This window comes from Nestor notabilis, unplaced genomic scaffold, assembly GCF_000696875.1.
Source record: "Nestor notabilis isolate BGI_N333 unplaced genomic scaffold, ASM69687v1 scaffold3182, whole genome shotgun sequence".
Taxonomy (NCBI): domain Eukaryota; kingdom Metazoa; phylum Chordata; class Aves; order Psittaciformes; family Psittacidae; genus Nestor; species Nestor notabilis.
In genome coordinates this window covers 1-15,458 of record NW_009916787.1, presented here as the reverse complement: position 1 = coordinate 15,458, position 15,458 = coordinate 1, and the positions used below count along the sequence as shown (strand labels likewise).

General features: G+C 53.1%; 1 protein-coding gene across 1 annotated transcript; it reads right to left on the bottom strand.

Moving 5' to 3' along the window:
* Window positions 1-3,770: 3,770 nt before the first annotated feature.
* On the bottom strand, window positions 3,771-15,454 carry PIGO (phosphatidylinositol glycan anchor biosynthesis, class O; the record flags this gene model as incomplete). The annotated part of the gene is made up of 10 exons (XM_010024736.1): window positions 3,771-3,891; window positions 4,487-4,557; window positions 5,321-5,523; window positions 5,833-6,036; window positions 6,534-8,103; window positions 9,523-9,696; window positions 10,141-10,300; window positions 11,311-11,434; window positions 13,678-13,821; window positions 15,076-15,454. Coding segments are annotated over 10 exons (3,150 nt in total), but the record flags the coding sequence as incomplete, so codon positions are not given.
* Between the last annotated feature and the right edge of the window lie 4 nt (window positions 15,455-15,458).

Here is a 15,458-nt window from a genome sequence, read left to right as displayed (position 1 = left end):
GCCGGTCTCCGTCCCGCCAACTACGGCGGTGTCCGAGGAGGGACAAATCTCGGCGATGCGCGAAGCCGCCCTGCGGCGGACACGCCGGGGCTCCCTCCCGCCCGCACCCCGCTATAGACGGGCTTGAAGGAGGAGACGACCACCGCCTGCTTGGATCTCACTGCTTTATTCACAGACATCAGTTTTGCAGCTGCCCCGAGCCCCGCACCACCCTCAGGCAGCAAATCTTCCCCACACCTCCCGATTAATTAATTAATTAGTCTGTTAATTATGAAGCGCCTGCTCCCCACAGCCTCCCGCATGGCGAGGTAGGTCAGCGGTAGCCCAGCATGGCAAGCGGGGGCCCGCGGGGCACCAGCCACCAAGGACCAGCCCGAAGGTGAAGCTGTCGGTGAATGAGCGCTGCCAACTTGCCTGTTTTAGGGTTATTTTGAAGGAAAAAAGGCTCTGCTTCCCAGCAGAGTCCAGAATTCCCTTCCACCATACAGGTGTAGCTGCTGAATGGAAACAAAAGCGCTGACAGCCAAGTATGTAAAGATCCCCAGGAAAGTGTAGCACCGCGCTGCATGCAGAGCTTCCAAATTGCTTCCCAAAACTGGGTCCATCCCCTTAAGTATTTTCCCAAGTAGGGTACTGAGGCACAGAGAGGTTAATAACAAAAAACAAAACAACCAACTCGCTCCAAGCCATGTGGTGAGTCCAGTCAGAGCTCGAGGGAAGGCAGCGCTCCCAGCCCTGCTCCTGCGCGCAGGCACTGCTGCTTCCCAAGGGAAAGGGAAACATGCACACCCAGACCATGCCTTGGCATCAATAAGCAGCCTGAAGTGCTGGGGGAAGAACAGAGAGAGATGGGATGGAGAAACAGGCGTGGCAATGGAGATCCACCAAGCCCTGACTTCTCTGAAGCATCCCTATGGATTGCAGCAGGAGATGCTCCCAACAGCCACAACCTTTTGCATAGGTGTCAGCTTTTAGTTGCCATTTTCCATGTGGCACAAATGAGACACAATTGCCTCATGCCAGGACTATGGGACACACCATCCCAGTGGAGCAATCCCTGCCTGGCCAAGGAGCACAGACACAATCCCTGCAAAAGCCCAAAGCGCAGCAGGTTTGTGGAGTGTACAATGGAAACGGCTCTGCTGAGCATGAGGATGACACGTCCCTGTCACACTCAGCCAAGTGGACACAGGGACCAGAACAAAACATTTGGAATAACTGCTCCACGAGAGACCCAGCAGGATCCCGTGACAGCTTGGCGAAGACTGAAAAAGTCAATGAAAGAAAGCAAGAGAATCTCCAGCCCTTGGAAAACTTGTCATCTTGAATCTGAATTCTTTGGTGTTGTAGCCAGTCTGCCCTGGCTGTGCTGCTAGCACTCCTTGGCATCTTTGCAGTGACAAGAACTTAGTGGAAGCTTTGTTACTGCAAAGTTAACTTTGTTTTGCTTAGACTCTCTGTCGAGATAAATGTGCGTTTTCTACTGTCCTCGCTGCTCCACCCTGTGGCCACAAGTCCCCGCAGGAAGGCAGAGGGGAGTCACAGAGGGATGAGGAGAGGATTCCCAAGCATCTGCTGAGTGCTGTGACCACGAGCATGGGAAGGCTCAGCAGCATTATGGTGACCATTGAAAGAGGAACTAGTCCCAGAGATGGAAGAGAAGAAAGCCCATGAGCCTGGATGGCAGCTGCAGGGACATCAGGAGCCAGTTCTACAGCACTAGTGACCATAAGGATTTCTGCCAGCACAAATGCATCCAAGCAGCAAGCTCCTGATCAGGTTATGATGAGGTTACAACAAGACCTATTTGGGCTCCAGCCTTGGGGTTTAGCAGCATGTGTTATCTAGACTAACCTCACATTAGATGAAATTTCACTGGGTAGCTGCTACCTCCATCCCCTTCCTCCTCTCCACACCGATGCACCCTTCACCCATCAGCATGGCCCCATAACACTAAGAACCATATGGGCACCAAGAAGTCACAGTATACAGCAAATCACCTATTTTTAAAGGGTGGGAATCTTTAAGCTTCTGTTTGGGGTTGATTTGTTCCTGCCCTCTCCAGCTTCCTCCACTGTGTGGCCCATGGAGTCACACCAGCTACAAGACAGTTCCTGGTTGTGTTGGGTGAAATGGTGCAGAGGAGATGTGAGGCTGAGGTGGAAGAGCACAGCCAGCAGGTCAGGAAGCCAGGCAGTGGAAATGGAAGCCCAAAGGCAGAGCAGTTTAAGCCTCCCTGGAATTTCACCCTAAAGCCTGAGCAAGCATTTTGCAGGGGTTAAAATACAAAACTAGACCTGCCCTCAAGAGCCATTTTCCACAGTGACTGGGCACCTGGGTGTAATGGCAAGAGCTGAAATGATGAGAGAGGTGCTGAGACACTTTCACCAGGACACTGCAGGACTCTGTAACTCCAGGAAGAGCCTAGTTACACTGACAGCCTGCAGTGAGGAACACAGACAGGGGCAGTCATGGTGCAAGAGTTAAAAACTAAACGGGATCAGAACAGAAATCAGCACAGAAATCCCAGGCAAGCAGTCCTCAGCTCTTTCCAGAGAGAAAAGAGACTAAAGGTTTCATAGCACCAATTAATGTCACACAGTGGTTCAGGGCAGTAAAGAACTCCAGCTCCCATTGAAACTGCAGGGGAAACTTAGCTGGGATGTGTCCAGGCACCATGGTCACTGCCCTCAACCTTTGCCCATGAAGAAAGAGCAGATAAAGGAGGGTTTGGGGTAGCTCACTCATGGCATGAAGCCCCATGCAGAACAGAGGTCAAGAGGGACATAAGCACCAGACACTGGAGCTCATGCCAAGGCCACTCCAGCAGCTGGGACAACTACTCCAGACTCCCCTTTCCTCCTGACCAGACCCAATATGGGGATGAGCCAATGTTCTGTCACTATATCCTGCTGCATCTCAGTTGTTCACAACCAACAACTGGCACCCAGCAGCACATGCTCAAAGAGATTGGGAGCCCTGGCTGCTACGGCCTATCCCATGGGGACACCAACAGGACGAAACCACCAGTGCAGAGTTCCTTGGCCATGGACACAGTTCTCCCTGCTACCACCCCTGAACAAGCTAAGCCTGCTTCAGGCCATATGAGGTAGCCCAGAGTGCTCCCCAGTGTCCTTCCTGAGGCTGAGGAAGGAGAATGGGAGTGAGTGTAGGGCAGGAAGGGCCTTACTACAGAGCAACCGACCCACTTTATGGAGGAGCAGCTGCCAGTGAGACCCCAGGAACTATGTGCATGTGTAACCATGTGCACTTTGATTCCAGCATGAAAACTGATCATGTGAAGAGAGGTGGTGGCTGCAGAACCTTCCTTCTCCCCCACAACCTCCTCTCCCCTCATCAGGAGGCCCCTTTCCCATGAACTGCTGTCTGTGCACAGGCATGGTGACACCTTGCTGGCCACTGAAGCTGCACAGTGGGTACAGTTGTCAGGAAAGTAGCAGCAAGACCCCCCCCAGGCCAGTGTTTTTCCAGAAGAGCACTTCTTGGACTCCCGCAGCAGAGTCCTCCTGCTGCCAACACCCATAGAGAGCTCTGACCTCCACTGCTGAGAATCACCACCACGACGAGCAGGCAACAGTTGGCTCCGGTCCTCTTGTGCAGCGCTGAGGCAGGGAGCTGGGGATAACCCCTGTCTGTTGTCGGCAGGCACTCGCAGATGCTGGCTCATGGATCCTTCCCAGCCCCAGGGAGGCAAGGAGACAACCACAGCCTCGGCCGACGAGCAGGTCGGGTTCCCCACATCTCCAGCGCTACCTGAGCTGAAGCTGGCTGAACCAGGTGCTGACAGCACAGTCCACACGCATCACCAGGGAGATCCCCAGCAAGAGGCAGATGCTGCTCACCACAAAGCCCAGCGACTCAAAGAGGAACCTGCAGGCACAACAGATGCAGTAAGGGTACGGCAGCCGATGTGCCTACAAAGGCAGGCTGCTACCCTCACTCGCAGCAGGCTGGTTTTCCTGACAGTGAGAAGTTTGTAGCACCCCAGACCCTAAAACATGGATTATATTAACTCCCCAGCAATTGCTGCCTGCAAACTGTAAGCCAAGCATGCCTCTGGTTTAGAGGCCATTCAGGACAACACCCAGGTGGTATTCTTAATCCCTCAGAGGTCGAGGCCACCCCACACAAATCTATTAGGTTTGCTGGTTTCTCATTTCTGAGTTTACCATTTTTGGTCTGGTATCCCTACCTTTGGCTCTCTGCCCTGAATATTCTTAGCTTCCAGGTGGGTTCTGTGTGTCCTTGAAAATCAAGATAAGGAAAAATTTCCAGGCTGTAGTTCAAGTCCAGCTTCTGAACTTGAAGCAGGAATTATTTAAGGACAGTCCTGTAGCCTTTGCTAGGCAGGAAGAGTCAGAAGACTGATCACAGGATCTCTTCCAACATTATTGTCTATGAACTCTAGTCAAGACATCAGGGATATGAGCCCTAACCCAGCATCAGATCAGCTTCTGGGACTTACTTGGGGGCAAAGACCTTCCAGACCATGAGGTGCCTCCTGAGAATCATAGCTGCACAAACACAGGCCAGAAGCTGTAGGGGAGACCATGAAAAACAAGTTAAAGACTACCCTGGAGAGACCTCCTGGGCACTAGGTTCACATGTGCAGGTGCTACTAAACCGTGCACACCAGAAATAAGCATGCCAAAGAGGATTCCCTTCCATCCTGTCCTCAAGTCAGGCAACAGCAGCAGCTTGAGGCACATGCAGGCCCTCCTGAGGCCAGGCTGGCACAGTGCAGAGGAGGGCTCACACTGTGGCTAACGCGACCTAGTATTTCATGGAGGGGGGCTCTCCTGTTCCCTGCTGCAGGGCCTGACCGCTTCCTTGCACTGACTCTGGTCTGGACACAAAGGAGAATAATTTGGAGGGCTAAACCCCAGAAAGGTATTGGCTTCTTTCACGGAATTACATTTCTGGTGTTCAGCTCCCCCTATCACTACAGCACAGGATCAGATGAAAACCAGAGCTGGTACAGAATAGACAGGCATGGTGGGGAAGAGAGGGAGCAGGATTACAACCCTGCAGTTTCTGAACAGACGTCTCTGCTTTGGGCAGATAGGTATGAAAAGCAGCCTAATCTGTACTGCAGCTTCCATGCTAGAGCCCTTCCCAAAGCACAGAGAAAACGGCATGGCTGACAAGAGGACATGCACAGCTGCCCTTCCACCAGACATGTCACCCTGTCTGTGCCCTGGCTGACCCTTTTCTCTCATCAGAGTGCCCCATGATTCCCACAGCACACCAGTTTCCTGTCAGACAGTCTTCTCCACAGCCTTCCCACATCTGTCCATACCTGTGCCCCAAGGACAAAGAGGTACTTCAGCCCCAGCTGCAGCAGAGCAGTGGAGAACTTCTCTGGGGACTCCCGCAGCCTCATTTCCATCATGTGCTCCTCCACCTCCTGCAATTCCTCTCGGGCCTCCTTCTTGGGCTTCTTCTTCTGCGAGCTGGGCATCTCACACACAAAGGGCCAAAGCAGGAGCAGAGGGCAGCCAACTACCTCAAGGACAAAGGCACATGAAGTTACTCAAGCCCAGGAGGTGAGGAGCAGTCTAGGCTCTGCCATCATGCCCTGGATGTGCAGGAAGCATATACCCCAGCTCCAGTTTGCTGTTCAGGCACAACTGCATGGAGGCTGCAGGCCACGGGCATCTCTGTGGCCCCAGAAGGGGACAGTGAAGATGCTGCTGTTCAGCTGGTGCTGGAGCCTTCATCGCCTCATGGTCAGCCTGCAGGCCTCCAGACAAGGCAAAGCAGTGAACCGTGTCTGCTCAGGCTCAACAGCCCAGGAAGAAAGTGATTTACCTGCAAAGAGGATATGGGAGGCAAAGGTGTTGGCGCCCACCAGGACAGCAGGCAGGAGGTTGTTGCTGTGGTCAAGGTGGAAGCCCACAAAAGCTGCATTCCAGTGGATGGCCGGGAAGATGGGCTGGTGGCCTGTGGAATAGAAGAACTGGGAAGCAGCAAGGAGCCAGGAGATAACTGCATACCAGGGCACAGAAAAAGGCTCTGAGAGATAAAAAAAATAAAGAGGGAGGGAGAAGAAAGATCAGCACTGAGGAACAAGACAGATCCATAGTCAAACAAAGCCTATCCACTTTTCTTCTAGGTTCCTTTTCCATGCTCTTTTGAAGACAGAAACCAGTCAGGCTCCCACCACAGATACAGTGAAGGGCCAGACATATCTCTGCTTCCCTCTGCTGGACCCAGTCAGCAACAGTGGGGTTTGATGCCTGCTTGCGCTCTGGGGAGATGGGATAGGTGTGGAGCCCCCTTCCCTGACCCAAGGGACAACTCCTCTTCCCACATTATGTCCCTGCTGCATGCACCTCTACTAGAGGATCTAAGCAGCCCTGAAACAGCTAGGAGGATCCCTGAGGATCACTGTAACATCAGCCTCCAAAAGCAGAGATTGGACCCTGCTTCGACTGGAAATAAGACATGGTCACAGCAGATAAGGCCCTGGTTTGAACACTCAGAGGATGCTCTATCGAGCTCTGACTCACCAGTGTCTCCAGCAAGGCCTCTGGCACGCGTGTGGATGTGCAGGAGCACAAAGGCCTCCAGGAAGAGGAGCAGGAAGGCGAGACTCAGCCGCTCACTGTGGAGAAGCATCAAGAGGAAGCCCAGCAGGGTGAGTGCTATGACCAGGGCTGCTGAATACACGCTGCCCAGCCCATACGCTGCGATGGTGGCCCTGCAGCTGCCCCGCTCCAGGCGGCTCTTCTGAGACTCCTGCATCCTCTTGTAGATCTGAGGGATGACGTGGAGTAAGTCAACTTCAGAGCTGGGAACCCCCAGGTAGGGAGTGACGATGGATCCTGCTGACTCCCGCGTGTCCTTTGCGAACACCGTCATGGGGTTGCACAACAGGAGCAGCAGCCCCATGGACGCTAGTCCATAGACAGCCCATGGAAAGGCAACAACTGCAACCTGCACCAGCTCCTGCAGCTTGCCCAGAGAGTCATCAGCGCTGGAAGCAACTGCCCAGTAGCAGGCAATGCAGACGACCACCAGTGGGAAACCCCAGCGCACAAAGAGCACAAGGGGGTCTGAGCTGTTGAGGTTGCCGTAGTGTCGCAGCCAGCTCCGCACTGCATAGACCAGCCCGGCCAGCAAGGCCACGCACAGGAGGTAGAAGAGGTTCTTGGCCCGTGTGTTTCTCAGGCTGGCAAGCGGGGAGAGGAAAAGAGAGGGCCGGCACTGAGGAATTTCTTCGCGGCACTGGTGGAAGAAACCAGAGAGGCGCACGCAGACCAGGAGCATGGCCACGAGGCACAGAAGGTACCAGATCTCTCTCCGGTAAGAAGAAAAGCCAAGGACCTGCTGCTTGGGGCCCTCTGGCACAGTCAGGCGGCCGTCCCAGTGGAGCTTCCCTACTAGCAGCATCACCAGTGAGGCCAGCAGGAACGGGGCCACCTGGGCCTCGGCCACGACAAAGCTATCGGAGAACATGGCTCCACAGCGGAAGAGCAGAATGCCCATGGGGAATGCCAGCCCCAGCCACGCTCGCAGCCTCTGCCTTAGCCCAGTGCTGGCCAAGGGTGGCTGACTGCCCACTAAACGGGCTCGCTTGGGATGCCGGCCCCACCAGTGCCAGAAAAATCCCAGCTGAGAAGCAGCGGCTGCACATGAGGACACCAGGAGGAGATCCAGCCCCTCCTGGGTGAATACATGGGCCAGCACAAGCAGAACAGCCACCACGAGGCCCCAGAGCAGCGGGTACAGGAGGCAGCTGCGGTAGAAGTCTGACAATGCAGCCAGCTCTGAGGCCACGTAGCAGAGCAAGCAGGAAGCAGCAATAAGGGTGCAGCCCCCCACCATACGCAGAGAGTTGAAGCGGGCCCAGGACCGAGTGCACACAGCCCGTGCCTCCCGCAGGTAGAGCTGGAAGCGACTGATGAGGCTTCCCAGCCTGGACTCCAGCTCCGGAGGCACCAACGTTGCCCCCTGCACCTGGTCCAAGAGCTGAGTGTGCTCCTCTACAGCTCCGGAGAAGAGCTCCTGCAGGCGCTGGAGCTGCTCTGTGGGCAGGTCCTGAGCCACCAGCGAGTAGGACTGCAGGAAGCGGTCCACCTATGGGAGAGGGGACACAGGGACAGACAGTCAGGGACACTGGGAATGGGAGGCACTGCCTTACACAGCCCCTTCAGAATGGAAACAGCCCCAATCTGCCAACCCCTGCCAGGACAGACTGCTGGTCACCCAAATCCAGGATGTGACCAGCAGGAACACAGTCCCTCTGCCAAAGTGACATCCCACTCAACTGACGTATCCACCTTTACAGCCACACTGGCTCCTCTCAGTTTTTCACCTGCAAGTGCACCTCTGGTAACATGGTGCATCACTAAGGACACAGACACAGTCTTTCTATAGGTGCCCCAGAAGTCTGAGTCGTCACTAGCTATTAATCTGCACCCAATGTTGATCTCACGTTGTTTGCTGAGGATAGATAGCAAATTAAAGAACTTATAGTGGATCAAATCAAACTGTTCCCCCTTCTTCAATACAGGCACATTAACAAACTGTACTACAGTCTAGGGAAAGTTTGTTCTGTTTCTTACTTCAGGAAGACAGGACCAGAGGCAGCTATGACCCCCAAGTCATAAAAAAAGTCTTACAAAGGCATTACCAGGGCAGGGTGCCCTTACAAACATCCAGCTGCTCAACAGTATGTCTGCTCAAGCCCAAAAACACACCCAGATCTTCACATGCCTTACAGCTACCTCAGAGCACGGGCAGAATCAGTCTGCTCCTGCCCATGAATGGCAAACATGTGCACCAGCTCTCTCGCAGGCCTGCACGACCTCCCTGGTATGCAAAATCTTCTTCAGCACCAATGTGGTTGAGCCAGAAACCTTCCCAAATGAGTGCAAATATTTAAACAGGCAGGACTGAACAGTAATTTCTAATAGATGATGACTGATATCCTCAGTAACATAAACTATCACCTCTAAATGACAAAGCACTCTGCTGATCTATAAATACACAGCAAAGAGGCTGAACATTTCTTTCTTTCCATCAGCAATCATATCCTCTCCTCCCTGACGTGCTCCAGTGGTGTGCAACCGGCACACCGAGGAGCTGGCTGGGGACTGGAGGAGTTATTCTTGTGCTCCTCACAATTCAGGGGTCCTTCTTCGAAGGCAGACTGGCACTTTGCTGGCACGTGCCTTGCAACACGTGTGGCAAATCTGGCTCTGTAGCATGCTGAGAGCTACAAGTCAGCCCTCATATCCTCCATGGAGGCTCTGGCTTGCCCTGGCATGTGGCCTGCTCCACTGCCTGGGCTTCCTTTACACCTGGCACAGTCACTCTCATTCACATTTTGTCATTCAGCTTTTGGGGTTCTGTATTTTGTTGTGCTTGGTGTAACCTGCTCCTTCTCTTTCCCACATGTTACACCAAACCTCCTCCACCAAACAGAAGAGGTCTGTGTTTAAACAGCTATTCCTTCTCCTGTCTGGTTCAATGGGAGGCCTACCATAGCCATACCTGCTTGGCATTGATGTGATAGACCGAAAGCTGCTGCAAGGCTGCAGACACAGCGTCGCCATCCCCGGAGAACAGCTCAGCCATCACCTCCCCGATGTTACTGTAGGGGATGGGCACACCCAGCAGCAGGGCCACAGTGGGCACCAAGTTCACCTGGGGAATGGCCTCTGGCTCCTGGAGACAGGGGAGGAATCAGAAATTCGGGAAGAACACAGCCACACAGCTTTTCACTTGGGCTAGAGGGTGATGGGGAAGATAATCCCTCTTCAGAGGGGAATCTGGGGAAGCCAGGAGTGCGAAAATGCAGGGGAAGGCAGAAGCTCTGCAATCCCCAAAGACCCTGTGGAGGGCAGGTCCCTGGGTATGGCCCTGGCTGTCTAACAACTCACTTGGCCTCACCCCAAAACCTCTCACAGCCTGAACACAGGTCTCAAACTCTTCATCCACCTGCATCCTTTGTCAGCTTTTTCATTGTTCTCCTATGTAAGGTGACAGACTCCCCATCCCTCTCAACCTAAACAACCCCAATGGAACCTTTATGCTCTGTAATGCCCGGGTGCAGTTTTTACCCCAGAAGCCACCTCAGGCAGTGACAGCTAAGGATCAGCTTCTTCTCACCTCTGGAGGGACAGTGCCAAATAGGGGTGTTCTGCTGTACACAAACAGTGCTGCATTCACTTCCTTCTCACTCTCACCACCATGATCTCCCGTCTCGGTCATGCCATGGTCCCCAGCCACCAGAAGAAGGGTGTCATTCCCCAGGTGATCCACCAAGGACCTGTCATAGGGGTAAGGAAGGTCAGCCTGTACTTGGGCACAGGCCCAAACAGCCTAAGTAGGAGAGGGCATGTAACCACCAAATCTGCCTGCACCACAGAAGTGAAGCCCACAAAAGGATACGGGCAAAACTAAGTGCTGATGCAGAGCTTTAATAACTGAGCCACATTCCAGGGCAATGCATACTTTAAGACCAAACTGAAAATGCAGAGCCCTGAGACAGAGTGGACTGATCTTGCTTAGGCTCCCAGTGAATGCTGGTTGGTTCCTCAGTGCCTTCAGGGACCTTGACAAAACACAATTCAGAAGAAAGGTTCCCAACAGAAAAAAAATTTAGGCTGCTTCTATTTGGGTCCTATATATTGCATCATGGTGTGTGAGCAATCTCCTACTTTTCAGTAAAAAAGGGGGGGATTTGTCTCTCAAGTATACTGTAGGTATGGCACAATATATACTGCACTCTTAGGTGCAGCAGGGCAAGCTACCTGCTCCTTATAACAGCAAAGATTAAAGCAGTGCCTGAGAGTCAAAAGCTGCAGCTTTTTGAGCAGAGGCATGGCTGTGTGATGAGGATTTCTGGATCCCATTCTGCCCTCTGACACAGAAGTGCAGCTCATGCGCCTGTGCAATAAATGCAGCATTCCTTAGCTGGGGTTCTCCACGTGCTTCTCAAACACTAGCCAAATCTCAGTGTGACAAACTCCATTTTAAAGATGGAAGGAGTGAGGCTCACCCACATTCCAGCTGCACCACCACAAGATGGTTTGGTTCAGAAACAAGGCTCCAAGGCCTGAAGACAGCCTTACCTCTGAAAGCAAACCTCTTGTGAATACAACCAAGATTGCCCCAAAGCTGGGGTTTCATCTGCTGCTGGCCAAAGCCATTCTCCTTGTAACAGGCACTGTAAGCACCCCCTGTTGCCCTCTGCATCTGTAAATCCCCTGGGAAGATGCCACCAGCCTGGCTGAAAGAAGAGGCCAGCTGACAACCCTGCACCACCACACCAATCACCTGAGCATCTCGTTCATCTGCGTGAGCTTCTTCGCCATTTCGGGATGGTCTGGCCCGTGTTTGTGTCCACAGTGGTCCACACCAAGGAAGTGAGCAATCAGCATGTCCCATTCACCACTGTCCACTGCAGAACAAGAGCACCCTTATCACATGCTAGCCTGGGTTCAGGCACACACTCTGCACTTGGATCCTCGCACCAGAGTTTTCTGGTTGCCTCTGGAAACTGCTGTTTCTTCCCCTCCTGCCATTATCACTCCCAGCTCTCAAGTAGATCGATGCAGGTTTTAAGAGGCACACTCTTGGCCTGTAGGTGGCAGGGGGCAATGCCACGGGGAGCCCAATGCCTCGCAAGTGCCCCAATACCCAAGGGGTTTATCCTCCATCGTGCAGGAGAAGAATGGCCAAAGTCGCATTGAAATACCCTTAACTCGAACTGCCACAAACTGAGCTAAACCAAGGGGATGCTCAGGAAAAGGAGAACCCAGGATACCAGTTCTCCCCTGGAGATATTTCAAGTTGGACTCATCAACATGCCCCTCCACATCCCAGTTAGGATATGAACACAGAACACCAACCAATGCTGTCCCTAGCTAGAAAGTTCCTCCAGCCTCTCCCCTCTGCTTCAGGGCCGTGACACACGAAACCCAACACATCTGGAGTTAAGCAATGAACTGCAGAACCACAAGGCACAAGGACATCCCTGTGAAAGGCCACTGCGCCCTTGATTCACTTAGATTCATACACAGATAAAGCAAAAGCATCTCCCTTGGCCCCAGAATCTCAGAGAGGAGTCTGAAATCACCTAAAATTCAAAAACCAATCTCATATGTCACTTTTTCCCAAGACTAGCAGCTATGCATGCTCTGCTAACAGCACTGCTGTGCTCCAGCATCCCAGCTGGTTTTCCTAGAGCACTGTGTGCCTGCCTAGGCAGCCATGCATCAAAGCTAAGCTGCTCCTGTTCCATCTTGGCAGTGTCTATCTAGGACAGATGTAGATGCCTGACCTCATCCTATCAAGCTGCATTCTCTCCCAAATGGAGGAAAGGTATTTACAGGAACAGTTTACAGGCCCCAAAAGCTGGCTTATCAGCTAGAGCACTGTAATCCCCAAGCAGCAGCATGTGACTGTCCAGTGCCAATTCCTAACAGAAAAAACTCATCAGTCCTACCCCAAACTTGCAGCAGGACCCCCCCATAAATTCAAAAATTACCATAAAATGGTTTGTGTTGAAGGGACCTTAAAGCTCATCCAGTTCCAACCCCCTGCCATGGGCAGGGACACCTTCCACTAGAGCAGGTTGCTCCAAGCCCCTGTGTCCAACCTGGCCTTGAACACTGCCAGGGATGGGGCAGCCACAGCTTCTCTGGGCCCCCTGTGCCATGGTTTAAGCCCAGCCGGTAACTCAGAACCACGCAGCCGCTTGCTCATTTCCCTTCTTTTCCTCCCCCTGCTCCTGGGGAGATGGAAAGAAGTATCGGAGGAATGTAACTCCCACGGGTTGAGATAACAGCTCTCCAGTAACTAAGGTATAATACAAACCACTACTGCTACCAACAATAATGACAAGAGGAGTAACAAGGGGAGAGGACACAACCGCTCACCACCCGCCGACCGATACCCAGCCCGACCCGAGCAGCGATCTGGGCCTTCCGGGTAACTCCCCCCAGTTTCTATACTGGGCATGATGTGCTGTGGTATGGAATACCCCTTTGGCCAGTTTGGGTCAGGGGTCCTGTCTCTGCTCCCTCCCAGCTTCCCCTCCTCCCTGGCAAAGCATGAGACTGAGAAGGTCCTTGGTCAGAGTAAACGTTACTGAGCAACAACTAAAAACATCGGTGTTATCAGCATTGTTCCCAGGCTGAAAGTCAAAACCACAGCACTGCACCAGCTACTAAGGAGAAAAAATGACTGCTGTAGCTGAACCCAGGACACTGTGCCAGTGTCTCTCCACTCTCACAGGGAGGAACTTCTTCCTAAGATGTCATCTCAATCTCCCCTCTGTCAGGTTAAAGCCATTCCCCCCCTGTCCCATCACTACAGGCCCTTGTCAAAAGCCCCTCTCCAGATTTCTCATAGCCCCCTTTTAGATACTAGAAGAGTGTTACAAGGTCTCCATGAAGCCTTCTCTTCTCTAGGCTGAACAACCCAATACTCTCAGCCTTTCTTCATGGGAGAGGTGCTCCAGCCCTGCAATCATCTTCATGGCATGCACTGCCAGGTCATGGTGAGCTTCTTGTTAATAACCACCCCAAGTCCTTCTCAGGGCTGCTCTCAATGCAGTCTCCATGCAGCCTGTATTTGTGCGTGGGATTGTCCTGACCCAGGTACAGCACTTAACCAGGACTTGGGGAAAGAGCTGCTTACCAGTTGGATACAGATGCTGCAGGATCCCATCATCCACAGTGTGAAGATCCTTCACGTTAAAAGAAGGGAAGAAATATGAGCGGAAAAACTTCTTTGGGAAGAGTCCCTCCCAGGTGTCATCACCCATGAAGACCACTCTTCTTCCTGAGTCAGCAAGAAAGGAATTAATGAGACCAGGGAGCTCACCCAAGTCATGCTGTTATCCACCCTAGCGCAAAGAACCTGGGCAGATCCAGGTTAGGGTCTGGAGCACTGGCTGTAAATGAGTTTGAACACAGGCAGCAACCAGCCCTGTTTCTGAGCCTACCAAGGTCCCCCACACCAAATCCACTTGCGCCAAATCCACCTCTGACACACCACCCCAGCAGAAAAACCAGAGGGTTAAACAAGCCAGGAAGCAGGTCTATTAGTACAGTACCTGCCTGTACTAATGCAGCACTTAGGAAGGTTCAGCACGAAGCAGACAAACCCTCCCTGAAGGTGCCACTGTAAAACACAAGGCAGTAGATAACTGCTGACAGGGGGTGAGTAGCAGCTGTGAGCCCTGCCTCCAGCTTATAATACAACAGTGGTGGGTTTTCCTACACAAAAAAGAGAAGGCAAAAGCACTGGTCCTTCCCACTGCCCTCGCTCTGCTTGCTTTGACTGCTACCACCAAGCCCTCCACATTTTCACATCGCATCTCCAGCCTGGGAGCAGAACTATTTCCTGCAAGGCTGCTGCTCTGGCACAAGGTCTATCTGTGGTTTTTGTATTGGATGATTTACTCAGTTTGGCCTCTTTGCTCACGCACACGGGAGGGGACAACCCAGTCACGTTGCCTCATCCCAAGCACTAGTATTTGTGTCACTCTGACCCCTAGAAGGAAATCTCTGTGGGTAACACCGACTGTGTCCCATCCCCTTCTCTCTATTCCGTTGTCCCAACTTAACAAGCCCTTTACAGCTGCACTAAGCACCAAACAACGCAGAAAATGCACTGAGGTCTCTGCCCACCAGCTGCAGGCAGCGGGCCAGGCAGGCTTGTGCCTGAGTGACAGCCCCACAGCACACTGGCACCAGCTCCTCCCTCATCATACAGCTCACCTGAACGCAAACATGACACATCCAACTGCCCTTGGCTTCGTGCAGCCATTCCTGGAGGTGACCTTGCGGCAGTCACCATCAGCACGGCCACTTTCATTGCTTTCTCTTCATCTCTGAAGATGAAGCCATGGTCCTAACTACTTCCTACTCCCAGTACAAGATGGAGAAACCCTGCCTATGTCACAACTGTCATGTGAGTCAGGCTAAAGAGTTAACTGGCAGGGTGGAGGTGTTGTAAGCAGCTCCCTTCCATGGAGAGGTGAATAAAGGTCTTGTGTGAGCACTCTGGGGGCCCCAGCCCCTGCCCACCTACCATTCTGTACCAACTGTGCCAGCAGGTTGTCCTCCTGGATTGCATAGGTGGCAAAGTTGCTGCCCACGTCGATGAAAGTGGGCAGTGACCCCGTGGTGAGGCCCTTGATGCGCTGCATGGTGGCGGTGGGGGGATCAGCTCGGAAGCGGTAGAGACGGGCATGGCGGGGCTGGGAGGTTGCGAGGTGGTGCAGGAAACTCAGCTTGTTCTCATAGGGCAGCGGGCTGGCTTTGGCTGGGTTGAAGTGGGCAAACTCGAAGCGGAGAGCATCGATGATGACAAGCACGGCCTTGGAGAAGCGCTGGGGTGCCCAGCAGGAGCCCGGCGGGAGGCTCTGTCTCTGCCAGGGTGGCGGCAGGAGCGGGTCGGAGCAGGAGCTGCTG